General features: G+C 39.1%; 2 protein-coding genes across 4 annotated transcripts in view; both read right to left on the bottom strand.

The window, feature by feature from the left end:
* Positions 1-1103: 1103 nt before the first annotated feature.
* On the bottom strand, positions 1104-22133 carry pld2 (phospholipase D2). 2 transcript variants are annotated; one of them, XM_015042095.1, is made up of 24 exons: positions 21870-22133; positions 18308-18468; positions 18077-18204; positions 17092-17234; positions 16845-16938; positions 16013-16078; positions 15770-15828; positions 15430-15675; positions 15191-15334; positions 15012-15095; positions 13337-13415; positions 13123-13233; positions 12831-13040; positions 12584-12731; positions 10857-10975; positions 10469-10582; positions 8409-8513; positions 7937-8025; positions 6892-7005; positions 6632-6678; positions 6224-6358; positions 5608-5761; positions 4232-4349; positions 1104-3602 (listed from the first exon to the last, which is right to left on the bottom strand). In XM_015042095.1, the coding sequence occupies exons 2-24, from the start codon at positions 18438-18440 to the stop codon at positions 3378-3380; spliced, it is 2865 nt and encodes a 954-aa protein (XP_014897581.1). In that variant the 5' UTR covers positions 18441-18468; positions 21870-22133; the 3' UTR covers positions 1104-3377. The 2 variants fall into 2 exon arrangements, with proteins under 2 accessions (XP_014897581.1, XP_014897582.1); XM_015042096.1 differs by lacking the exon at positions 21870-22133 and adding an exon at positions 21662-21821.
* A 1765-nt stretch (positions 22134-23898) lies between these two features.
* Positions 23899-26484, bottom strand: part of chrne (cholinergic receptor, nicotinic, epsilon) — a 12795-nt gene continuing 10209 nt past the window's right edge. For both annotated transcript variants that reach the window (XM_015042088.1, XM_015042089.1), the window contains exons 9-12: positions 26001-26115; positions 25706-25913; positions 25422-25555; positions 23899-24873 (exon numbers count right to left, since the gene is read on the bottom strand). In XM_015042088.1, the coding sequence (XP_014897574.1) occupies positions 24703-24873; positions 25422-25555; positions 25706-25913; positions 26001-26115 (628 nt within the window). In that variant the 3' untranslated portion in view covers positions 23899-24702. The remainder of the gene's footprint in view (positions 24874-25421; positions 25556-25705; positions 25914-26000; positions 26116-26484) is intronic.

Below are 26484 nucleotides of genomic sequence, written 5' to 3'. Positions count from 1 at the left end.
TAGTACCTAAACAGTAAGAAAAAATTTCCATTGTTCAACAATAAGAACGGTGGAAATGTAAAGTAGCGTAAAGCCACTGTACTGGAAAAACAAACGATTTCAAAAGGAACACAGTCTTTACTTATTTGATGAGCATAGAATATGCACTAAATGGTAAAAAATTAAATAGGAATACAGAAAAACCTGTACCACTTAAGAGTTCTGAACAATTATTGCCATTATCAATCACCAGTAAACATTACGAGTGCTACTGGCTCAAAAATGGAAGTTTAAATTTCTTGCAACTCAAACACAATTTGAACCCTTTAGAGTTTGTCATAACCTGGTGAAAACCAGCCCCTTCCTCTACACTATTGCAGAATTTTTTTGAGTGGAGTTGCACATGAAGTCTGTCACAATCAAAGAAAATCTTACTAATATCCCGTCAGCTGTTTTCATGTTCCTATTGTGATGCCATTGACCCAAATCATGATTGCTACATTTGCCTACATTGTTTTCAACAGATCATGAGTTTTTAAAATAATGCATAATTCACCTCTAAAGAGTTCAAGAGAACGGTCTGATGCATGCATAATTGAGACTCTATAACTCTATGTCGCCATTCACAGAGAAGCTCAAAGATGGAATTAGCAAGTAAAACCTGTTGGTAGCTAGGCATTTGTTTCTACATAAAATAATTCATTTTAACAAATTGGGAAACTGAACGCACAGTTGTATTAATAAGGTCTGCATTTCTGCATCTGTACAAGGTGCTTGTTAACAAGCTTCACGTCACAGCATTGTTTCCCAGTGAACATTCCTGTGAAACTGGAATGTTTACATTATAAATAGCTATACCTTTTTATTTAAAGGTATAGTTCAGAATCATAACAATGAGGTTAGAGGTCATTAGTGAATATTTGCAGTAGATAACTCATCTTCCTTACGTATAACTTTCAAATAAAACTGGTCACAAAAGCTGAAGCTAATAACTACTTACCAGACTTCTATCAATCTGAAGCAACTGCAATCTAAAAAAATTGTAAAAATAAATAAATAATAATAATAAAAATAATAATAATAAAATAAAAAATTGTATAGTAATAACTGTAAACACGCAATTACATTTAACATGTTTTTTATTGCAGGTTAAAATAAATGTGAAATCTCAAATTACAGAGGTTTAAAAGATTATAGTGATTACAAAACAATATGAGAACAGACATCGATCCAACTTTAATTAAAAACAAGTATGAAGAAATAAGAAAAACAGCACAGCTTATAGTAAAAATGGTAGTTAGGAAGACAATTTGAAAATCATATCTACCCTCAGTGTTAGTGCCTCATTTATCGTATCTACAGATCTACATATAAAATGGTTTTAAAAATGTAAATATAGACTTTGATAATATGCAATGAAAAATATTTCTCAAGTATTACATTCATAAAATGACTTCCCAAGGTTGGTTCCTAGTTTAATACAAACAAAATGATTATAAGATCACTTGTTGGTCAGTTAAAGACATTTCTGCTTTCCTATCACAAAGTGTAGCACTTCAAACATTTTTTTTTTCTTACGCGAAAGAACCAGTAAAAATGCCAGCTTCTACTGTGCAAAGATTCAGAGTGGTGTTTTTTTTCTTCACAGTGTGACTATTTTTGAAACCAGCAGAGTAATGTGTCTAAACACAGATGGGTTTTTCTGGCTCCTGTGTAAAAGGAGCTTTGTGTAGAGCGAGTTCACACGAGGCATCCGTCAGTCATATTTATCACACCAGTTTGAAACCAAGAAGTAGTGCACTTAACCTGGGCTTATCTGACAGCTTAGTACAATTTAACTTGAAAAACAACATGGTGTTGTTACATTAGTGAATCCTGTTTACCCCCTTTGGACACACATGCACAAAAACAAATACAATGCAGACTTTTTCACACCGTTAGGGATATAAGACGCTAATTTCTTATTTAAAAACCTGACGAGCTTCCAGTCTTAAAAGTGTGCATCTAATTAGGAACACATTTTAAAGGGCAAGAACATATTTTTCAAACACATCTTTGTCATTCAGTTAATGCATGGCGCCTTGCAAAAATATTCCAATTTATGAATCAGTTCATTTTTTAAGCTAGTTGTTGGTGCACTCAGTTTTATTTAGGGATATCAGTAAAGGGGGTTCTTTCACATTTTTAGTGGCTAAACATGTTTAAACAATAAAAATGTTTTTACTTTTCATGAAAGAACCTCTACTTTGTGTAGACAAACCACATAAAATCATATTATGTAATATCCTATGTAGCAATGTGACAAACTTCAGAGTTTATGAATATTTTTGCAAGGCATTGTGCAGTAGGTTTTCCCCAAATTAGGAAACAAAATATATATATATATATAAAAAAAACAAAAACAAAGTCCAGTCCAAGAGATTTGCATGTTGGTCAACAAGTGATCAATCTGAGCAGTTGGGTAGAAAGAAGTGTGTCAGACACATTATGTAACTTCTCAGCTGGACCTCAACAAATGCCTCATGCCTGTGAGCAAATATAACATAAGGTAGACACACAAGACTCTTCATGGCTCCTAGACACGACACGGAAGTAGCTGCAGAATGCCAACAGAGTGTGGAATGTTGTGTGGTGGACTCCAGGCAGTCCGTTTGGATATAACAGTAAAAAAAAGAGAAAAATTTAACAAGATTTCAACGACGCACCAGCTAAATATATTTTCTCTCTCACATTTAAATATAAAAATGACACAGAAGTAACTGGTCCCCACGTCCTCGATCAGCAATATTGCTTTCTTTTTTTTTTCTGGCACACCATCCCAATTTAGTAAGCCATCCCTCCTATCAGCGCTCTCCTTTTCTGCCCCATCGAGCCTTTATTTCAGCTGCGATCCAGTCATCTCTTTATATCCGTCACCATAACAACCACAAATGTTCTGACAGGTTTCCTGGCACTGCAGTGAGAGGTGAAGCCTCAGAGGGAGAGAGTGAGAGCGTCGGAGAGAGAAAGAGACAGAGCCACCCACCAACAAAAAAAAAATAAAAATCTTGCACCCGTAAATGTACACTATGTTCCCAGATCATGGGAGATGGTTGATTACCAGTCCAACCTCGCAGCCCTCCAATGAGTCACACACATTCATTTATATGAGTTTACAATACCGTCTACCATTGGTTCATAGAAGTTACGTGATGGGCATCATGAATAAACTGGCCAGCACAGGTTTGTCTGTTATTCTAAACTCTAAGTGATTTGAGCCAGACTAGATTTAGGCTTGACCCATAAACTGTTTCAATGTGGGAGCTGGTGTTATAGTTCGTTTTGTGTGCTGGGATTTAGGTACAGGTTAGCAACGACTGTATCAGTGTCGTAGTGGCCTGATCTAGGCAGACATGTGGTTACGTCCAAAGGTCTGTAGGAGCCATCCCTTCTTTACTGTTCAGAGGAGGCTGCAGGTTTTCCTCACACAGGAATTTCAACGGGAAGTGAACCAGCAGCCCTCGGATGGCCTTCAGCTCCTCTGCCGCCTGCTCGGGGTCTGTGTCGCAGAGGCGTTCTAGAGAGCCGTAGTTCTTCAGCAGAAGCAAGTTGTGAACACTGTTACAGGGAAGGCATCTGAAAACCTGATGGATAGAACGGAAAGGTAAGAAACCCGAAACTAAGGCTGCGTTCACACTGCAGCCCAAAGTGACCCAATGCGACCTGCATCTGATCGTTTCATGACAGTCTGAACAACACACGTCAGATTTTTTTCGAATGTGATCCAGGCCACTTGGTTATCCGATAATTATCCGACTTATCCTTTCAAATGTGACCAAGTGTCATTCATCTGACCTGAACGTCATTGACACTCAACCAACGTCACTATTCTGTTTTCTGATACAACAACCATGGCGGACCAGAAGATTTCGTTGTTTTAATAAATAGAAGATTAAGTTATTACAGTGACACCATTAGCTCCACCATTAGCATCCATGTTTACTTCCACAAACACTGAGCTCTTCTTCTTCTTCTTCTTCTTCTTTGTGGCGGTTGGCAAAACACTGAGCATGCTCTCTATGAGTGACACTATTGCGCCCTCTACTGCGCATGTGGGACACTTTCAGGTCATTTGCCGTTCACACTGGAGAACGCATACAAGTCGCATTTGACAAAAAAAAAAAAAATCAGAATTGGGTCACTTCAGGCTGCAGTGTGAACGTAGCATAATGGTGGCAAACAGTAGTAATGCGTCATTTACGTTCAATCATACCTTGTCGTAAATGATGGCGTTACGTTTTGCCGTTTCATTCCACGTGAGGAAGAAGAAGTCGTCGCTGATTGGGTCGTCAATGTTGATGCTGGGGTCTGAAGTTGCTCCAGTCAGGACCCTGTTGCAACACAGAACTTAAATGCTGTTTGGATTTTCCACAGAGTGCATTTGAACAACACAAAATGCTGATCAACGAAAGTTTTCAAAGCACTGTACAATGCTTTTTTTTTTCTTTTCGCAAAAGTATTTGTGAGCCTTGAACATTTTTATGTCATCTTACATTACAATAACAAACTTCTATTTTATTGGGGTTATACAGTACATTGGGATTATACAGTATAATAATAATAAATTCTGAAAAATGTATTGATCTTATTTACCCCCTTTGAGATTACCCTTTATATAAACATCTATCATTGCTTTTACAATAGCAGGTTTTATGGGGAGCATGCCTCTGCCAGCTTTACGGAGCTACGTACTAATAGTTTTTCAATTTATCTTTCCAAATGAGCTTAAGCCTATGCAAAATTTCAAATCTTGGCATCGATTCTCAACTATATTTACATCTTTTCACTTGAAAATTTGGAGAATGTTATAATGGGACATGTTGATCAATTAAAGTGAGAATGCTTGTTTGAACACATTTATATTCAGCAGGGATCTGAAAAGAGAGCTACAGGATTGACTGCCTTGGCCACAGGCTGAGGTTTTCCCATAATCTTTTTCGTGTGCATTATGTTACTGTACGAAGCTATACATGGTTCAGTTTCATCATTTAAATTTAAACAGTAATAGGTTAAATCCATGAAGAAACATTGGGTTTGATGCATCCATCCATTCAGAGTTAAATAACACTGAATGGGTTCATATTTCAGTGTATTTAGGTGTGGTCTGGGGTTTTGTGGTTTGTTGTGGTCAGCTGAAAAAGTTTGCGTTGCTGCCATGCATATTGTGCTGCAGACTTTTTTGTGTGCACATTGTTTATTTATGAGGCCCTACGTGACTATGAACCCATTCCGGCGCTGAGCAGATGCTTTCAACAAACCATTGCATGGTTGTTGCATGGTCATGACTTTCTTCAGCTGAACCGAAACGAAACTAAAGTAATTCTTTTTTGACGGAAAGAGGAACAATCAAGAGTGAGCACCCAGCTCCAGCGAGAAACTGCTGATCAGGCCCAAAATCTGGGTTTTGTGATTAAGTCAGAGAATAATGTCTCAGCAAGATCTTGGGAAACTTATCCTTGCGTAGGTATGGATACCTTTTAGGGTTGCGCTGCAGATTAAATGTTTGACCGTTTTGTTAGTTTGACACTCCAAGTAAACAGCCATGATCGATACTAGGGTGTTATCTCAGTAGCAATGTTCGGTGCCGACCTGAAGCACTCTTTGCGCAGAGCAAGCGTAAGCGGTCCTGCTTCGTATTCCTGTCCTCCCATGACGGATGGGACCCTCTCTTCATCTTCCACCAGCACTGCCAGCTCGCTGTCTCGGCTGCCCAGCATGCTGCGGTCATTGATGTTGGCTGACCCTGAAGCACACGTAGAAACAAGAGGTTCATTTAAATGACATATTTTAAAGCAGTTGTTTAAAAGCAATAATACTGGTTCAATGTATTTTTTTTTTAGCTTTTCTTGTGTTCAGTCGTGATTAATGGGTACGTTTACTAACATTTTTCTCTTTAAGGCTGGCAAATTCTAATATGCAAAGACGTTAACGATTTCAATTGAACATTAAATCTGGAACATCCTTTTTCTTTTCTTATGGCTAACGCAGCAGTTTGCTACTTCCCTTCTCTCTGGTCCAACAAGGTGTAATAATTAAAGATTAGATATCCCAAATGCCAGAATTTAGGAGTAATTTCTTTTTTCACTTTTTTTTTTTACCTTGAGGTATTTATGGAAAATAACGGGGATAAAAAAAAAATACTAAAAACTTGCAGTTTACATGATTTCTCTAACAACTGACTGGATTCCTTGAATGAGTGTCTCACCAATTATATAGCGGCGGTCATCAGCAATGAGTGCCTTGCTGTGAACGTAGATCAGCTCTGTGACCAGCTTCTCGGAGAGCCGGGAATGCGTTCTGAGGCCACAAAATGTGATGTACTCAGTCCACTGGTCCTTCACTGGGGCACAGATCACAATCGCATTATTTACTGTAGAAAATATTACTGGGAAGATTTAGAAACAACTCAAACAGACACGAGAGCTTCTTACAAATTTTAAATAAAAATAAAAAATCAAGAAAAATGAAGGAACAGAAAGACAAACAGAAGAGATTTTTAGCAGGAGGTGAGTGGATGGATTTTTAACCTGTCATTCACAGGTTGTCATTTTGGGTTCTCTCGTGAATGACAGGTTAAATGATAAACAAAACAGATGAGCAATCAAAAACTTACCCTCTCTGAGCCTTGACAGAATCGAGTGATCTCCGCGGCACATAGTCCTTTCCCAAACAAACATGATAAATATAATTCAGCATTTTTGGGTTAGTGAGATAAATAGATATGTACAGATATACGTTGAATAACTTTATCATGAAAGAAAATATGTCTCAATGTCTCAGTGCTGATCCACAGGATGTGAAAAGTGCATTCCCTGTGCTATTTCTGTGCTGTGGGCTGAGAGCAGAATGATAATGCGAGGAGAAGGATCTTACCTGTAAGTGAAGTGCATAATGGCTTGAATTGCATTTCCACCTCCAGTGGTAATGTCTCCCTCGAAGCCAGGAAGCAAAGGAATCACCACAAACACCCTGTACGTCTTCTGCTCTCTGCAGGGGAAAAACAATGGCTGATTGGTTCCAGTTGCACAGACTGAACTTTAAAGGTACTAACATACAGTGGTAGGTGTTTTTTTTTTTTCTTTTTAAAGTGTACAAACGGGGAAAAAAAAACACTGCTTGAATGCATTTGGGCCGATTGCAAGAGGTGAAAAGATCAATCAGGGGGATACAGAAAAAAGGGTGACAAATGAGTGACTTTTGACAGATTTTGATATAGATCCTGAAGCATTCAACTTGAATTTGAGTTTAAATGGATTTAATTATACGTATTTGACACACAGTATTATTATAATGGCTATGATGCATTCTGACATGAACTGTGACGCTATTTGATGCTAGCAATGGTCTTCCTCAGAACTTTGTGCCACTCTTCGGGTTTCATTGTTGTTTTAACTTAAATAAAACCTGCAGGTCTCATATAAAGAGGCCTGCAGGTTTCACATAAGCACATAAACAGCCACATAAACAGTTTTTAAAAGTGGAATTTGATAAAAAAAAATGTAAAAGGGATGTATTCAAAAGAACTCTAAAAACTGCCTTATTTCTTATGAGATGTAACCAGCGGCTTGAACACAAGGAACTGGTTTAGCAGGTAGTTAGTCTTGAATAAATAATGTTTAAAATCAAATTGCAAGGCAAACAGAAAAAAAAAAAAACTTGCATTAACTTGTTCTATAGAACTACATCTGAACGGACTGACTGGCTAGTACCTTTTATATATCTTCATAAGGGCAAAACAATATTTTATTACTTCAGTGAGAAGCTGAATAATTGATAAACAAAACTCTTACATCAAATCTTCTACTAGCTGGAGCACAAGTTTAATTAACCTAAACTTTTACAAACTGGCTCTACATAAATGTGCCAATAAAACATGAATAAATCATAGTTTACATCTGTCTTGTCAGAGAAATCCCACCTGTGTGCTCGCAGGATTCGATCAACGATTGCATCCCCGATCTTATTGTGGACGACCTTGTCCTCCGCACAGCTGATGAAGAACTGGTTCTAAGGGCAGAGAAAAGGCAGATGGTGACTCAGTATGAGGCGAGGGCAAAAGCAGACAGGAATCTGGCAAAGAGCATCCACGAAACCTCAATTAGGCACCAAATCTGTCAGAGAAGTGAAATAAATGTGTTTTAGACACATATCTCATAAAGCATCCTATTTGTAACTCCACAAATAAAAATGATGATAATTTATGTGTGATCACCTTGAAGAAAAGCAGCGTCAACAATGTCAAATAAAAATTGTACAAAAAATAAAACTGAAGCAAGGCCATTTTTACGGTGTCCGAAATGAAACTACTTAGAGATGCAATGATTCTGAAATGTGAAATTTGCCAATGCTGCCAATATGCAGGAACAAATAAGTACGTTCTGCTGTTTTACCTCAATGTAGATGTAGTGCTCGCTGTTCTCAATGGTGTGTATGTAGGCCTGAAGGATCGAGTTCTCACAGCTTCCGGTTGACCAGCGTTCGGAAGAGCGCAGCACCTGAGGAAATAACACACACAAATTCCCAGAGTTCTCGATTCTTCCAGGACAATTTATCAAGTATGAGGACAACGGGCCATAGTGAATGCAAAAAACAGAGTGGGAGGGAAGGAAACGTTCAGAATAAAACTCATACTTTTACTTTGGTTTACTACAAAAGCAGACGAACACTTCCAATAGACGAATTGTTTTGTTTTTGCAAATGAAGCGAACCTAAATCTAACAAAGATAATCCAATATTACTTCCACTAATTTTAAGGATGCTTGGCTGGCGGAGCGAACAGCGGCGCACCTGCGCCAGCGGCAACATCAAATGTAACCAGAGAGCCGTGAAACCTGAATAACGCAGCCACAATAGCAAGCAGGAAAACAACATAATGGGGCCACAAGGGCTACAGTTACAGACCACCGCCCACGCTGGAATAAAAGAACGTAAGCACATCAGCAGCTAATGCTTTTTGAATGTATATGCCCAATGCTCAGTGTTTGAACAATTTTAAACAAGCCATTTAATACAGCAGGTCTGAGCCAGTCAGCCTGCTTCCACACTAATGTTGTCATGACTTCTTTGCACTTCTAGCATTATTGTTAATTTGGAAAGGTCCAATCCTGGTCTCCTTTCTGAAACCCAGCTTTAAAGATTCCTGTTGGAAATAAGATGCTTCTACTCTCTGTCCCACTCTTCGATAGTGTTTTCTCTGGCTTTGCAAACAAGTACAAAAATGCTGGAAGTAATTTCGCTCTACAGGCTTTACTTTTGTTCCACCATCTGCCGCAGCGTAAGAAGCGTGAACACTGAAACGCTGTGTTTCAGAAGCCAGAACAGTGTCTCTTTGTTGCAAGGTTATCCGTCTGATTTCCTGTGTAAATCTAATCTGGAGACAATGTCAGGAGGGACATTCAAGCTCAGTTTCAACGGCCTGTCTCACATCACACCAACATCGCCAGCCTTCCTAAATTATAATATGTTACACCGTTTACATCCACTGTAATGCGGTATCGCTTTCTGGCATTCAGGGACAGATTCTACTCTACCGTCTGAAGTAAAGCCGCTGGGATTTTTCTTTTCTCTGTTGTATTGGACCAAAAGAGTCTGGTTTATGTCAGGCCCATCTTTGGTGCTGTCACTGAGGCATTTGTTTCACTACTATCATTCTGAATGAGAGATGCAATCCACAACTAAATTCAGAGATTTTCTAGGACATGACAACAGAGCAGTCTTTATTTAGTTTACTCAATGTTTGCATAAAAGCTGTGAAATCACCAGCCCTGAATGGTGGTCTGAAAATCTTTTTCACGTCACTGACCTGATTATATTTAGGTGCTTGCAAGTCATAGAGGCCACAACGTTGGTGGCAAACTTGTTACTTTGGAAAGAACTCTCCTAGTTAGCCTTTCTTGATATGAATGAGGTATTTAAAACCGAAGTCAGGGGAGGTGCAGAGGTATTTTAAGCTGTTTAAAAGGAAACTAGATTTTCTTTGAAGGTAGCTCAACTTTATTCAGACTGCAGCAACAGAGAGCAAGACTTCATTCAGCAGGTGTTCATTCCTTGAGATTGCTGCAGTTTTGGTAAATTCATATATACTTTATTTGGTATGACAAGAAGCCATCTTCCATTGAATGTCAATTCAAACATGTTTTCAGGACGTTTTACTGAACAGTCAAAGCAGCAAAAACAACAAAGTGAAACGGCTCACTGAGCTACTCTGTGGGGACTGATTGTTCATTAAGGGACCCAAAGCCTGGGCCCCATAAGGAGCAGTTAGGATTTAGGTTTAGGACTAAGGTGTGACTTGAGTTTAGGTTAGATTTAGGGTTAGGCATGTAGGTTTAGGGTTAGTCTATAGAAATTAATGAAAAATGTATGGAAGTCAATGCAAAGTTCCTGTGAAAATAGAAAGACATACAGGGCGTGCATGTGTGTGTGCATGTGCGTGTGTGTAATCAACTACCTGAACTTTGGCTTTCTGGGATCCAGGAACAATAAATGGCAACAAGTCTGCCTCAGTGTGAGACTTGGGGAGAAGGTAGGGGTAGAAGTTATCCTTGTACTTGACCTTGAAGATCTGAGGAAGACATAAAACTTGAATGCATGGATTCAAAATCAGAGAAGAATTACACAGTAAAGTTTACTTCCAAGATACGTTTGCTCTTTTTATCTAACCCCCTTCCCCCCAAAACATACTTTAACAGTGAAAGTCCAGTCATAACATGACTGAAATCCCCTAAAGCATCTGTTATATGCCCTCCCTCTTAAATATCTGTAATAGTAGGAATTTTGCACCCTCAACATGTTCACTAAAACTCAAAATGTTAATAATATAAGCATTAAAGCCTTACCTTAGTAAAGTTCCAGCGCTGGATGAAGTGCCTGGCAACATCCCTGGCAGCTTTGCCGTGCACAGCTGTAGACAGGTCACGCCAAGGCATGCGAGGAACTTCAGTGCGGTCAATGTTGTCTGAAAAAAAAAGAAAAAATTATATTAAGCTCATCCGCTAGCTCAAGTGCGCTTTGTATACCAGAATCCTCATGTTCTTACACGCAACTGGTTTGGGTTTGAGTGTTAGAGCAGCAGCATGTGGCTTTTATTAGAAAAAAAAAAAGTGTTTTACATATTTGTTAAAACTGTCACCAGGTGGTGACAGTATGAGACAGAAAATCTGTGGAAAAGAAATCAAGCTTCTCTGCCTTCTCCCTACGGAGCTGCTGTCATCTGAACAAATACACTGTTCCATCAGAAACAACCAATCAGAGCCAGGAGGAGGGTCTTAGCGCTGTGAATCATCCCTGTGTATGTGCTCTCTCATCTTCCCCCATTCTCTCTGCTACGCTACAGCTGGTTCACCACAACAGAGGCTGCCATGAACACTCAGGCTAGTTAGCATGGCCACTGATCTGATTTCCTGGATGGCAAGTTGTTTCTCTGCCATTAGCACATTTAGCAGTGCATACACAAGGTTTATCGACAGCGCTAAGACACTCCTCCTGGCTCTGGTTGGTTGTTTTTGACCAGGAGCGGAGCGTCTACGGCAGTAGTAGCTCTGAGAGGAGGTGGAGGAGCTCAATCCTTTCACAAATTATCTGTCTCATTTTACACTATCACAAATATGACAAACATATTTTTCTAAAAGTTACATACTGTAGCTTTAAGGAACTAACACTCTACACGCTCATGTGTGACACTGTCTTCTAGGAACTGCGATTGGTTCTCCTTCTTCTTGTTTAATGGCTGCTTAATGTAGCATCACCGCCATCAACTGGTAAGTAGCATAAACCAAATGTCGCCCAAAGAGACCCCTCAAATCCTCCCACACAAATCGCTCCCTCTTAAAAAAATAGAATAAGACCTGGTAGCTTTTACTTCCTGAGTCTTCCTGTAAAATATCAGTGAGGTCTAGTTTGATCGGTTGATAACACGAAACAAGATAAGACACATACACACAAGGAAAAGCAAATATTCCACCGAGTAATCAGTGGATAGAAATGAACTGATAATTGGATCTAGACTGGATTAAGGAAAGTGTGTCATGATGACGTACCCTATGCAAAACCGAACTAATTGCCAAACAGCCTCAACATGTTTGATTGCACCTTGTTTACATCTTCATCATTATTGTGATTCGTCACAGTTTCTCGCCATGCTGGTCGTTTTACTGAGCCACCTATTGATTTTAATGTTGTCGCTCACATGTCAACAATTCATGGCGAAACGACCAACCTGAAACGGAGAGTAACGAAAAATCCAAACAGGACAGAGGAGCACAGTTCAGCTCTATACATTTCAAGGAGAATGTCTCTCCTTTGTGTTGCTCTTTCTGGTACCTTCCCGTGCTTTCAGTCGTCTACCTGTCAGGTGTAAGGTGCTTCAACAAAGTTTTAACTCAACAGGGTGTCTGCAATGTAATTTCTTTACCATTATTAATTTATGTTTCAGTTGACATATACAGAATCTGACACATTAACAGTGGAAAAGGTGTCTTGTTCTTACATCACAAGAGAAATTAATAAATTGAGTAAACGTTTTTAGCTCTAACCTTCCATATATGCTGAAAGAGGTTTTCAGTACCTTCAAAAGGCCTGTCCAGCAGGGTCCAGTCTTTCTTGATGAAGTTGCTGTAGTCCTTGCCAAGCCACAGTTTAGTGTTACCAGCCAGGTTTGTGGGATCCTGTTTTGTTTGGTTACCTGCATTCTGGCCATCAGCCACACCATTGTCCTGTTTAACGGAGTCACTATTTTAGGACTCTGCCTGCGCACTAATACACAAATTACGGTTAACAAATGCACGGCACACCAATTAACAGCCCATGCTTACAGTTACATCTTTGTTTGGATGTTCCCCCGTGTCCCCGTTCAGCATCTCCGCCTGACCCAGGTCGGCCAGCCGATACTCTCTGTCGTCCCATCTCCCAAACGCCAGGTCGAGTCCCCCAACAAACGCCACCGTCTGGTCGATGGCAACCATCTTCTCATGGTGAGCCCACAAGACCACCGCAGATGAAACGTGGTCTGGATGTCGCATCACCTGACGGATTACAGGAGATCTAACTGTTTAGTCGAGCACAGCAAACAAATGCAAAGCAGTTTAACCCCAGAAGACCACAGACCTTGATGTTTGGGTGCATGTTCATCAGAGTCCGCTTGCTGTAGTCGCTGTTGATGCCAAGTGCCATCTCCACCTCCTTGTAAAGCAGGACACAAACCTTGACTCCTTCTTCCTACAGATAAGAGAGGCGATATGGTTTTGAAACAAAAACACCCGAGTTTAAAATAAAAAAAACAAACAATTGAGTGTTTCATTAAAAGAGAACAAATCCCTACTGCTTTCCGTTTCAGTATCTCATCCAGTCTCCAGCGGTTGTCAGTGGCAGGTCTCTTTAGGAAAATTTCTGGGCTCAGCCTGATAAGAGATTAAGAATCGGAAAAATCATTCTATATGCTAATGACCTTGGAAATGTAACTTTTATAATACAGTGCCTTCCAAAAGCACTTTGAACTTTTCTTCTTTTTATCATGCGACAACTGAAAACCTTAAGGTATTCTACTGGACATTTTTAAGTGGAAAACCACACGAGGCTGTGCTTAGCTGCAAAGTAAAAGAAAGGATTCTAGTTCTGTATATGAAAAATAATAATAACAAAAAGTGCGGTGTCAGTACAGAGCTACGCTGATGTTATGGCAACAGGGTAGCCATAACATCAGCAGATTCTGCCGTCCTTCTGCTGGCTCAACAGAAAGTAACACTTTCAAAATAAATACCTGAATTTCACAATAAAGCTAACCTAATCTGACATTAACCTTACTGAGAATGACAAAATATATGATCTTATTATTCCTTACTTATGACTCCAACACCTGAGTCAGTATCTTTGTGGAACCACATTTTGATGCTGAACTGCAGCTACAAGCATATAGGGGTATGTTGGTACCAGTGTTTCACATCCAAAGAACTTTCTCTGTTGATTTTCAACATTTCATAACCTCACTCAAGCACTTAAAAGTTTCAGCTGTTGTCTCAGATTTAGAAATAGATCTAGGTTTACACTCTGACTTAATCACTCTTACACATGATTTTAATCTAAACCATCTTAGGAAGGTGAACTTCTGCACCAGGCTCAAGTCTTTTATAGCCTCTAGGAGGTTTTGTCTCTGAACTGGCCTGTTTTGAGCTCCATCTATCACTCCAACACATTCCCTGTTCCTGCCACTTGCATGTTTCACCCTAGAGAGAGTTTGTTCAGAGTAGTGAGCAGTGTTAGTTTTATTCTTATATGACTGAAGGACCTTCTTACATGGCAAGTGGCAAACTGTCAGCAAAACCTCTAATGGTTTTCTTTCATCAATAGGTTTCTTCTCTGAACTCTGTTACAAAAATGTCTGATTTATGGCAAAACTAATAGCTCTTGTCAACAGAATTTTCCACCTGAGTTGTAAATATTTGCATCTCCTACATTTATTCTGTCATTTTAGATGGATGGTTATAGGTCACATGGGTGCCTCTTTAAATAATACTCACCCTCAGCTTAGGGTGGAGGTGTCAATAAGTTAGCAGTTGCTTCGTATTTCTCATTTTTATGACGACAGATTCTCCACCTGCTTTTTCATGCTGCTTGTTTGTGTTTTGCTGGGGCTACACACACTGATGCCAAAGGGCAATTTATCCTAATCAATACCTTAACAGTGGGGAAATATCAAAGTCCATGGAGTGAACAGGGACGGCATGTAGAAAGAGCCCTGGTCAAGACTATGTTTACTAACCAGCAATGCAATTAACTTTACTTAGAGGTATCAGGGTATAGAGGAAAGATTTTTGCTTTATCACATAAAATATATATAAAAAAAACCATCTATCTCTTTCTGTCCTCTTCACAGCTATGCACTATGTTGGGTTAGTCCACAACACCAAATCCCAATAAAACAAAAGAAAGTTTGTGGTTTTAAAAATGATCAATTTTGCACAGGTTGATGGAGTACATAAGTCTGTTTATTCTCTTACCACCAATCTGTGATGAAAATCTCCTGCTTTGCTTCTTCAAGGGCGTCAGCCAGGTCTGCAAAGTAATCTTTCCCATTCACATACCTTAAATGAAAGCCAATGAACTATAATAAATAACTGAAAGGAACGACTGAAATTGACTGCGGGTGTTAGAGTCATGTGTGGATCAGGGATCTGACCATTTAGTAAGAGTGTCTTCTCGCGGTGGAGCAAAGCCTTGGAAGCGGTGGACTTTCAGAAAGTCACAGGACTGAGCCAGCTGGTTGATTTCATGAGTCCACCACTGGCTTTGTCTGTAGCTTCTGCACTTGATGATCAAATCCCTGGTTTAAAAAAAACAAAAAAACAGAAGTGAAGTAAAATGAGCAAATATACGATAAGATCTAGACATAATTTAAAAAAAGAAAAGCACACATACCGTGTGAAGTTCTTAATGCAGACTCCGTACTCTGTGCCAGTCTCGGCACTATCCACTTTCACCTCAAATTCGGGATCAAAAAGCAGCACGAAGTTGATTTCACTGTTGTCTCGGCTCATATACAAAAGGAAGGAGTCTTTGACCACCAGCCATCGGTGCGACCAGCTAAAACACACCCGATGGTGGCCGATGCAGTTCAGACCCAGAACACGATGACCACCCGACCTCTTAATGATCGGTCCCTCCCTGAAACAAATCCACATGCACATCACAATAAGCCTTAATCGTCCAGTCATCTCCCCAAGAGTCTCTGTTTCATTCAAACATTTCCTTTACTTACAGGCCTTTTGGTCCCAGCTCAGTGACAAAGGAGAGGGCACCGACGGAGAGGAACTCAATCTGAAAAAGACAAAAGGAATGTAATCATGAAACGTGACTGTAGACGGTGTAACGTCCACTGAATACATCAGAAAAAAAGATGCTTTGGCACGGCAATGGGGCGACCCGTTTTCCTGACAATCGTCAAATAAAGTCTACTAGAGCCGACAAAACTTTTAAGACAAAAGATGTTTTAGAAATTTACCATGCTGCGATCATTTCTACAGAATCCGTTCTCCAGCAGATCGTTCAGGTACTCTTCAAGGTATTTCTGCGTTGAAAAGGGAGTTAGTAAAATACCAGCTGACATTTGATCAGATTATTTCCCCCACAAGAATATTTCTTTCTGTAAGAACGTATGAGAACGACATCACCTTACAATACGTAGCCAATTTAAATCTTTTTTTATATTTTGTCACGTTACGACCACCATCCTCAGTGAAATTATATTTAAATTTTATGTTCGAACTACACAAAATTCTTCGGTGAAAAGAAAAGAAAGCACAGTTTTCCTGTTTTTGATTCAGTCCCGTTTTCTCTCGTATGTTTAAAAATGAAATCCAGTGCAGCCTGTTGTCTTCATAATTGACTTTATCAAAACAGTATCAACTTGTGTGTCATCTAATCTCAGCACAAATCCAATAAATATCTGTCTTTGAGTTTAAAACTCAAAATATAAGTAAAATTATGGTTAATTTAACCATAATAAATTAGAGGAAGGGCTGGACGTATGAATGTTGTTATTGCTCGCTGTTTGTTTTTTCATCACTAAAAAATATTTTTAAGGTATTTATTAAGCCTTGTTTGCAGGATCATGCAAGTTTTGCAGCTCTAGAAAAATTGTATTTGGATGGAACAAAGGAAAAAATGGCTTACTGACCCCCGGTCTATGTAATCCCTACAAAATACTGAAGCTTGTGGATGTAACATGGCAAACATGTGACTAAAATAATCGTTTTATAGGTTTGTTTGTGTTTTTTTTGCAAGGGACTAAAGTTAAATCAAGAAGCCTTTAGAGGATCCTGACTGCTGGATACCGTTTTGCTTGAGGCTCCTCTAGAGCGTTCTGTCCCATGTAGGCTGGGCATTTCCTCTGACATTACCCTCAGCTGCTGCCTTTCCTTCTCAGACCTTTGAAAAAAAACAAAAACAGAGTTTGAATATTCAAAGTAATCTGTGCTTGAGAGATGCAATATTAAAATCTCAAAGCAGTACATCACTCAGACTTCAAACACACGTCCCCCTGAGTAAGAGGCTGATTTGCATGTCAGTCGAGACACCGACCTTCTAGTGGGCATAAAGTGAAGGATCATCTTGTGTTTGTAAAGGTCTCGGTGAAGCTCCTGAAAGTGCTTGTACTTCCGCTTTACTACCCAGTGAAAGGGTCCATGAGTTAACTTCACCGTGTACAGGTTTCGTATACGCACCTGGGGGCAGATTATTCAAGTTACGTAAACCAGATTAATTAGCCATAAAATAACAAACATTAAATACCAAAGAAGGGACCAAAAAAGAGAGAACATTAATGTTTGTGTCCATAAAAATGTATAAATTTGTAGTAAATTGTTTAGCATTTCTGATCTGCCTTTTTATAAGAGCTTAAACGGTTAGCTGCTGTTTACACTTCAACATGTAAACAAAACATACAATGCATAATTCTCTCATAGTAAAATCATGCGCATTTATTTAACACACCATGTCTTGTAGAGCTTAGGAAGAAAACTTTCAAGCGACTAATAACACAATAAATTTGTGTTATCAAAGCATTTTTAAACCAAATCTGTCAAACAGCCAAAGCTTAGTTAAAATCAGGACATTAGCAGGGCAGTGATCTCCAACACAGCCACAAATCAACAACAAAATGGCTCAGAAAGTACAGAACACACTGAAATGGTCCAGTCAAAGTTCAAACCCCTTCGGTGCAGGAGAGCAAAATTCTTATGCAGAAAGTAAGGTTTGCATTACTTCAATAAACTGAAGTAATGTCATTTTTTTTTTTTTTTATTAGAGCTTTTCCATTTTGGATACATAATTTCTTATAAGAACCATATGCTTTTGTATCATATGAATGTACTTTTAAATAACATACAACATTCAAAAGATATTTTTATTCCAAGGTCTTCCCTGCACCATGTTTCTATCACCTTACATCTAAGGGTGATGTTAAAAATAAATGTGTATGCTTCCTTTTTGTTCGTGCTGCATTTTACCAAAGAAAATATTCATGAGCTGGATACAAAAAAAAATATATTTATATTATTATATTTACCTTTGATCGACTGGTGTGTTTCTCTGTGTTGTCCACACTGCATGTAATAGGAGTATCAGGCATTAAGTAAGGTAGATCCATTTCTTTAATTTCAGGCAGACGATGAATTACTGTAAAAGGACGGCCCTCTGGAATACAGATAATTGGAAGAAAAACGTTACTAAAAGGGTTGCCATCAAGCAACAAGCCAGCTTATACATTAGATCTTATTTCAGGAAAATGTTTCCTTACCGGTGGTTTTTAGGAGGCTGTCTAGTTCATCTAGTTTCAGGTCATAGCGGTCGTGCGAGAAGCGCCTCTTGTTGAGGCGCGGTACAGCTGAGCTCACAGCTGCAGGCTCGATCTCATCATCTGGACCGGACATGGCGCTATCGTAGAAAGGTCAAGCTCCCCTACGAGAAAGAAAGTAAATATTATCCAAAAAAAAATTGACATTACAGATGAAAAAGAAAGACCAAAACAAGATCAGACTCTTTGTGCTGGTTAAATCTTGGAGGTCAAAGTTTCTGGTATTAAATACAGCAAATTTGTAATAAAATTGATGTCAGTTTTGATCAAAAGAATAAAAATAGTCATAGTAAAGCTATGCAAAAAGTTGAAATGTAACCACAGATTTTCAAACTATATGGAAAAAAATACAGTGCAGCCTCTCCCAAACCTGTTGCTAAGCATCACCTTATAATAATCAGTTTTCTTGTAGCCATTATCAACAGACATCTTGTCTTTTTGAACGACATGTTCTCTTATCTTTCTCGTCTTGCAGAGTTTCCAAAAGCAAGTGGATGACCATGCCGTGTAATGTTTGCACTCCTCGGGCAAAGGAAGTCGTATTTTCCGCAAAACTGACTTAAATAAAATGAAAAACACAGATTGTATTTTTCTGTTTTCAGGCTGAAATTATGCTACTGCCATAATGAAAAAAAAACAACAACACAGTTTTCACTCTCAGAAACTGTGAGGTCCTTAGGCTGGCAATTTCTGAGGCCTGGCTCATATCACAATTTGGAGGCTTCGCTAGCTGTTTCTGTTCCCCCTTAGGCAACGATCAGACCCGTGCCACAAGATTTCCAAGCAAGCACAGAATTAACACTCTGTGTCGCCAAAAAAGATGCAACACAGCCGAGGGACGCAGTGGCAATGTCTGAATAATTGGGTTAATAATCTGCAAACAGGATCACAAAGCGCATATAATCACAGAGGAAGGAGACAAGCAATAAGTGAAAGTAAAAATAACTCAAGAAAAACAAAACAAATCTGTATCATGATAACTGAAATGGGAGGAACTTAATTTTGAAAGCCAAAAACGTGAAGATCTTCATACGTCTACCTAGTGAGCAACAATACGACATCTGAGACATGAGAGACACAGCTACCAGTAAGAAAATAAGGGAGTGTGTGGGGCCTGGTATGTGGTGTGTGGGTAGATGTCTTTGAATGGCTGTTTCCTGGGAAACAGGACAACTGGAAAGGCGGGTGTGTGCATCCGTGTGTGTGTGTGTGTGTGTGTGCGTGTGTGTGTGTGTGTGTATCCGAGACAATAAAAGAGGTACTGAGAATTGCGGTTGAGATATAGCAGAATCGCATGTGCAGTAAATCCAAACACTCATCCAGGAAATGTGTGATTATGTCACAGCTCTTCCATGTGAAACGAGGTTAAATGTTACATGTGAGAGAAAACAAACACACAAGAGGCTGGATGGCAGACAGGAAGTGACATTGGGAACACCATCTGCGATTGTGTGAAGCGTTTACAAGATCTGAAGAGCTACAACATGAACAGATCAGATTTTTTTTTTTTTTTTCATATGATCACTTCCACTTTTGTGTAAGACAATCACAAGACCCTCATGTCACCCAGCTGATGCAGCAGTCTGACCCGGACCCGAGGAGCCTCTGACCACCACCAGCAGGCAGGGCAGGTGAAATGTCTTGCACAAGAACACCAACAATTGAGACAAACGGAGCGAGGGTTCGAAGCTGCAACCCACCGGCTACAAGACAAACTCCTAACACCGTCAACCCCAATGTCAAACCAAAGATGGATAAAAAAAGAAACAGAAAAAGTGTCCGTTTAACCACCTGGAAGCACAATGTTGAGGCAGCATTACTCTATTTAAACTACATTGCCACATTTTTGTAATTCTCCAGTTTCTTCAGAGGCATCATGGACTTCTGATTAACGCTGTGCTCGCCTCACCCGTCTCTTTAGTTGGACGACCGTCTCATGGTAGGTTTCCAGTTGTGTCAGCACTGAGAGACACTGAAGGCTAACCGTGAATAATGATGTTTGTTCACTAATGTTCACACAGATTGTATTTTATTTACTGATCTCAGAGTAAAGACGGATGAATACATGCCACACTTTTAAGATTTCTGATTGTAAATCGTTTTACAAAAATATATATCCTTTTTTTATTACAACTTTATAGTTTTGTACTACTGTGTGATTGTTGAGCACATGGAATATTGATAAAATACATAAAGATTTGTGATTGTGATAATATGTGGAAAAGTTCCAGCAGGGTACTGTGTTGCCTTCTGGTAAAAACATTACGTTTTTGGTCAAGAAAGTTAACAATAAATATGATTATTTATTGTTAATAATAGTGCATAAAGGTCGCTGGTTCAGCCCTAAACAGCGAGAGTGAGCTTTATCATCATCAAACGCACTTATAACGATCTTGTCTGTTCAGTTTGTTTTTTTTTCCCGATCAGTCTCTAGAGGGAATTTCACAGGTTAAGAAACAGAAACAGAATGCCAGGTCTGATTGTTCTGCATGCTTGTTGAAATATTTATCTTCATAAAATCAGAACAGATAACCTCGATAATTCAGATGAATGAACTTTTAAGCTGAAAAACGAAGCAACACGTTGACATTTTAACATATTGACCTTTCTGATCCATAAAAAAAAAGCAGAAAATCTGGTTTCTACCACCAACCAATGCAAAGGCTGGTCTTGCAACATAAAAACTGGGTGTGGTCACAGGTGAAACTGTAAACACAGGACTCAAGACTCAATCGGGTTTCTCAGCTTGATGGTTAATTTTGAAATAAAGCTTTAGACACATACAAGATTATATTTTGTTGCATGGTTCATCTTCCAATCAAACATTTCAAACACACATGTTATCTGCTGTGCTGGAATATTTTAAGGGAATAATGGCAGATTTGTACTTTTAAGCCTGGACTTTTCTATCAGTAAATGGAGGAAAATAAATGCCACCTAGTGGGGAAGCTAATAAACATTTATCATAAATTCCTTGACTAAAATAACAATGCAAAGTCAGATCCTACCAGGAAGGTTACTATATGTATATATAGTAACCTTAAAACATCACAAAAGCATTTAGGGGAAAAAACCTTTTCGTTTCTGAGAAGAAGTGATTACAAGTGATTGAAGTTTTGATTAAGTTTTGGAATCCGTCAGAGAGTTTGGTAAAGTGCATACAAATCTGCTTGAACGATTAAATAAGCAGAATAAAATTAGCTGAGAGCGATTTATGCGTTCATATCAAGGTTATTCTGGCACTGAAAGGATGTGATCTAAGTTTCTCTCGTCTCCACCCATCCCTCGGCTTCTTACCACGTCTGAGTCCGCCATAAACTTCACATCCGTCTTCAAAAACGCGTAAAAAAATAAATGTCACGGCTTTGAACAGACACGCACTGTATTTAGAAAACTATTTTGCTGTCATACCCCGGGGTGTAAAAATCTGCTGTTAAGACTTATCGTCACGTCTCTGCTACAACGTAACGAAGCGAAATATGGCGATGCCTAAAAATATACTCACTCGTGTTTAATTACAGCCGCAGCCCAGTCCACATCCACACTCCAAACATTTGTGTCAAAATCTGCGCATTCACACCATTATATCATCGTTTTCCAACCAGTGTGAAAATGTCACCCTATAGTTGAGGTGATGCACTCGCTTAGTCCCTCCCATTGGCCGAACATGGGACAGCATGAAGGGGTGGAAATGTGATGAGAGCCCTCTGTGTAAATCTTTAAAGAGCCGGTTTAGGATGGGCTTTTCTGCTTGTTCACTAAAACAAAACTAATGCTGTTGGAGATCAGTTACTCGGGATGTTTGGTGTTCTTGTAAGTAGAAACAAAATAGGAATGGGGGAGATTCACTTTCCTCCCGCGAGAACAGTATGCTCATATATTACAGAGAGCAAGTCTAGGACCGCCCACTAACATGAGAAACACATGCAAGAATGTGTAGTAGCGCACATACTAGTGCGACGACGTCAGACGAAAGAGCACGTGACTTCCGGTACGGGCTCTTTCAAAATTAAGTTCAAAAAGTACATACAGTTTGTTTGTTTTTTTTTCACAATGATTAAACTGCAGTTCGGAACAAATGGCATCTTAAGGCAAACGTCATACAAAATTACATAATCAGATTAGATCAATCCGATTATAGAGACAGATTGAAGGAAAGAGTAATTTATCCTCACTTTTCATAAGCTGAAGTGTGTAGGGTTCTTTTTGTTTCCTGAAAAACAGTTACAGACTTGAAGTAGCAAATACTTCACGGTCCCATTGTGAAGGTTTTCCTGTCGTCAAGAGAAAGTTCCTAATTTTGATGGTATTATACAGGCAAAAGTGGGCATCTATATTGGTTTAATATGGGCTTTTAAGGGCATGTCATGGTAAAATATGACTCAGAGATTCCTTAATGTCACATGAAGTCTTAAATTAAATAATTTCTCTTTAAAATATTAATATCCAGATTATCTAATTGGGTCCTAAATTAGCATAAATAGTATTTTTAGCAACCTTCTTTCAGTTCAGACTAAAAGTATTTTAATGAGGTTTTGCTCATAAGCTAAACATGTCATTTTTGGGGGGAAATTTAAAGTAAATTCTGAAAAATTTTGACAATACAGAAAGATAATGTTAATTAGCAGTAGATAAGGTCAACTTTGCTGTTAAAGGTGCAAACCAAAAATTTGGGATTAGAATGAGTTTACATTTTAGTGTCTCGCACATGATACAAAAACCCCTATAAACTGATTTCTCCTTATCACAAGGTAAAGAGGGGACAGATGGATGAAAAATGATATTTGGTTATATATAAACCTTTATGTGAGCTGAAGGATATCACTTTGGCTACCACTATTACCTTGCAGCAAGAATGTCCTTGGTTCAAGTTGCAGCCTTGAGTTTGCCTGCATGGAATTTGCATGATTTCCTGGTGCATGTTTGGGTTCTTTCCATCTGCCCCGACTTTTCCCCAAAGTTAAAAAAAAAGACTATTTTAGTCACTCTCAGATGAGTGTGGGTGTACATTATTGCTCGTGCTGCCCTATGATGAACTGGGAATGTATCCAGGCTGTAACCCGGTACTTGTTGGAGTGATCACTGGCGGTAGGCTGCCCCCTTGTGACCCTGCTAGGATAAGATGATATAGATGATGGGTAGATGGATATATATTTATGTTAAATGTCAATAGTTAAAGAAAAATAGCAGCTGAACTATTGACACAACGGGAAAGTCAAAAGAAATCACCCAAGACATAAGGCAGAGACTTGTGGAGCTGCTCAAGTCTGGTTCATCCCTGGTAACAATTTTCAGATGCTTTAAGGTCAAGGGGTTTAAAAGACAATTCCAATGAATAATAAATACACTTCTGACCGATTCTTCCTCTCATTATCGTGTCATTTATCTTGTATTCATTTATCTTAATGTAGTGCACCTTCTCGCCACAAGATGGCGTTTTATCCCATTAAAGTTTTAACAATATGACTCGGACTGAAAAGGTTTCTCCTAAGGAAAAAGTGCAAAAAATATGTTAGTACTTAGAATCAAAACACTTTATTTTGGAATAATTTATTAAATGCACAATTACAAATAATAATACAAAACCCAAATCTGGGAATTGCAACAGAATCTCTGGTTCAACCACCCAAATGCTGCAACAGATATAAATCAGCACATCCAGTCATAGCCTTGATGTGCTTTATTTGACATGTGTGTCAAAAATAAAAGTTACTTTATTTAGTTCAGTGTTACACATAAAAATATTGACAAAAAAAACAAACAATAAACGCATAATATCACCATTTAATCCATCTGCCTTATACAACGTCATTAAAACAAGAAGGCAAATAAGTGTTTTTTTCTGGTTGCTCTGGGTTTTCTTAAGACAGTGAACAATTAGGCAACTTTTTCCTCTTCACATATAAACAAAGCAGCTAAACCTCAGAGGGAGTCTCCTTTTACATCCGTCTTTCCTCCAGTAAAATAAAATTTGCTTAGTCAAAAGCTCTAGACTTTTCTCCTGAAATGCCTAAAGGTTCTCAGTTTCGAAGTGTCACGTCTTTCTCATAGACTCAAAAGTAATAAATAAAACACAAACCATATTCTGAAGGATTTTCCTGAGCAGTATTATGATTTAGAACATAGCTTTGTTGAATCACCAAAAGAACATGCCAAAATTTAAAAGTAAATTAAACCCTCAGCTGCTTCGCAGACGATCAGTGTGATTTTTGACACAGATCTATCCAACCTGACTTAACCCTAAAGGCTCGGACTTCACAAGCCGTGCTGCTAACGTACAGCATGAGGAAAAGTGAACCTTGTAAATAAATGCTCCAAGAGCAAGCAACAGTTTATTTTTAAGAAACTGGAGCATATTTCTTGTTCTCTCCAGGAAATGGGAATTCTGGCGCTTGGTTGAAGTGCCCAGTAAGGAAAATCCCCACGGTGCCTACAGTGAAGAGAGAAATGGCAGCCCAGAAACACACCTTGTCGATCATCTTTCCTATCAGAACCCAGCTTTCAATTTCCTGTGAATAGAAACAGCATTTATTGTCCCAGAAGGGAAAGTCAAGTGTAATAGAATAACACAGCAACAACCTTAATGGGTTTTATTTGAATTGTTGTGTTTTTAATGCACTAACACAAAGTAAGACAAAACTGTGACGTTGTAAAGCAGAAGGAAAAGGAACTTTGTTTTAAAAAGTTTACAGAAAACATAACTATTTATATTCAGCTTCCATTACTTTGATACCCATGAATAAAATCCAATCCACTATTAGTAAATAGAGTTCTCCTGCATGAGAGTTTGTTAGAGAAAACCAGAAAAAAAAAAACCATAATGAAGACCAAGAAACACAGCAGGGAGGTTAGAGGTAGCATTTCTGCTACTACAGATCCCAGACAGCATCAGATATCCCACCGAGATAAAATGAAATGATGAAACCAGAAAACCCCAGAAAAATATACTGAAGGTTATAAGATGACAAAGAAGAAGTAAATATACTTTTGGAAGGCACATCATATTTATTTAAAACAGAACAAAATTAAACTCCAAACTTAAAAATGCAATACTCACAGATCCAATGTCATTCTGTTGCCTTTTGCTTTCAGCAATGAAGTTGCAGGCGTCCACACACTGCTTAATCTCAGGTGCCGCCTGCGCTAAACTCTTGTACAAGTTTGCAGTGCTGCTCACATCTATGTTATTTACTACAAAGATTGAGAGGACAACAGTTAGAAGCAGAGCAACTCCACCAATAGAAGTAAATAATACTTTGGGGTCAACAGCATCAGCACAGGAGGAGGGAATCTTCTAAATGGAGTACATGGCAAACTTTATCAATTAAAAATCACTCTCACCAATTGATCGAGTGAGGCCATGTCTCTCTCTTTGTTTGTCGAACATCATTTCACTCCGAGGTTGCTTCAACACATATTCCTCTGCCCTCTGCATGAGGCCGAAGGAGCTGCGCCGCCTCTCCTTCAACCCGTTCATCTCGGCTGTCGCCTCACTGTCGTCCACCAGCGGGGACATGCCCAAGAAACGAGGCACCATTTCCAAGAACAACTACAGGAGACAGTTTGGACAATCTGTGTTAGCTCGCAAAAACTACGTCTGCTTTTCAAAACACGTCATTTTCCGCGGTGGGCTTACGTGCTTGACAGTGTGGGACATGATGTGAGTGCTGGGGCTGCGGAGAGAGTAGTTCAGCACCACAATCTGATTGGTTGCAATGAGGGTTGTGACGCTCATGACAAAAATGAGGTACCTGAGAAGGACATTAGAGATTATCTGTTTTGGATTAGAGGAGGGGTCCCCCCAAACTACGGCCCGCGGGCCCGCCTCCTCATTTGGTCCGGCACCCTGAGCAATACCAGAAAGCATTCAGTGTTTTTTTCATATATATGTGGATTTTTCTTCAACCACCAGGGGGGCTCTTGAGCAGATATGAAACTTAGTTTCCCTCAATGGAATATATACTAGTCAGTACCAGTTACCGTTTCGCTCACGGTTTTTTTCCATTTGCATTCTGGGTCAAATTCTATCTACAAACGCGAATATGTCGTCGGCAGTAATCTCCCCCCCCCCGCTCCACAGTTTCACTCTTCACCCCCCTCCCCCCAGGTCCACAGTTTCA

Source organism: Poecilia latipinna, unplaced genomic scaffold, assembly GCF_001443285.1.
Source record: "Poecilia latipinna isolate Pla-1442-1.1 unplaced genomic scaffold, P_latipinna-1.0 Scaffold576, whole genome shotgun sequence".
NCBI lineage: Eukaryota > Metazoa > Chordata > Actinopteri > Cyprinodontiformes > Poeciliidae > Poecilia > Poecilia latipinna.
The sequence above is the reverse complement of the archived record's forward strand: the minus strand, read 5'-3'. Positions and strand labels throughout refer to the sequence as shown.

Bases quoted from the DNA above. Each gene is read 5' to 3' on its own strand.
- pld2 (XM_015042095.1), bottom strand. From the start codon at position 18,440: ATGTCCGGTCCAGATGATGAGATCGAGCCTGCAGCTGTGAGCTCAGCT. The intron at 13,041-13,122 runs GTCTGTGGTCTT...GTAATCCGTCAG, and splicing joins ACATGCACCCAAACATCAAG to GTGATGCGACATCCAGACCA. The intron at 3,603-4,231 runs GTATGATTGAAC...TCTATCCATCAG, and splicing joins ACGCCATCATTTACGACAAG to GTTTTCAGATGCCTTCCCTG.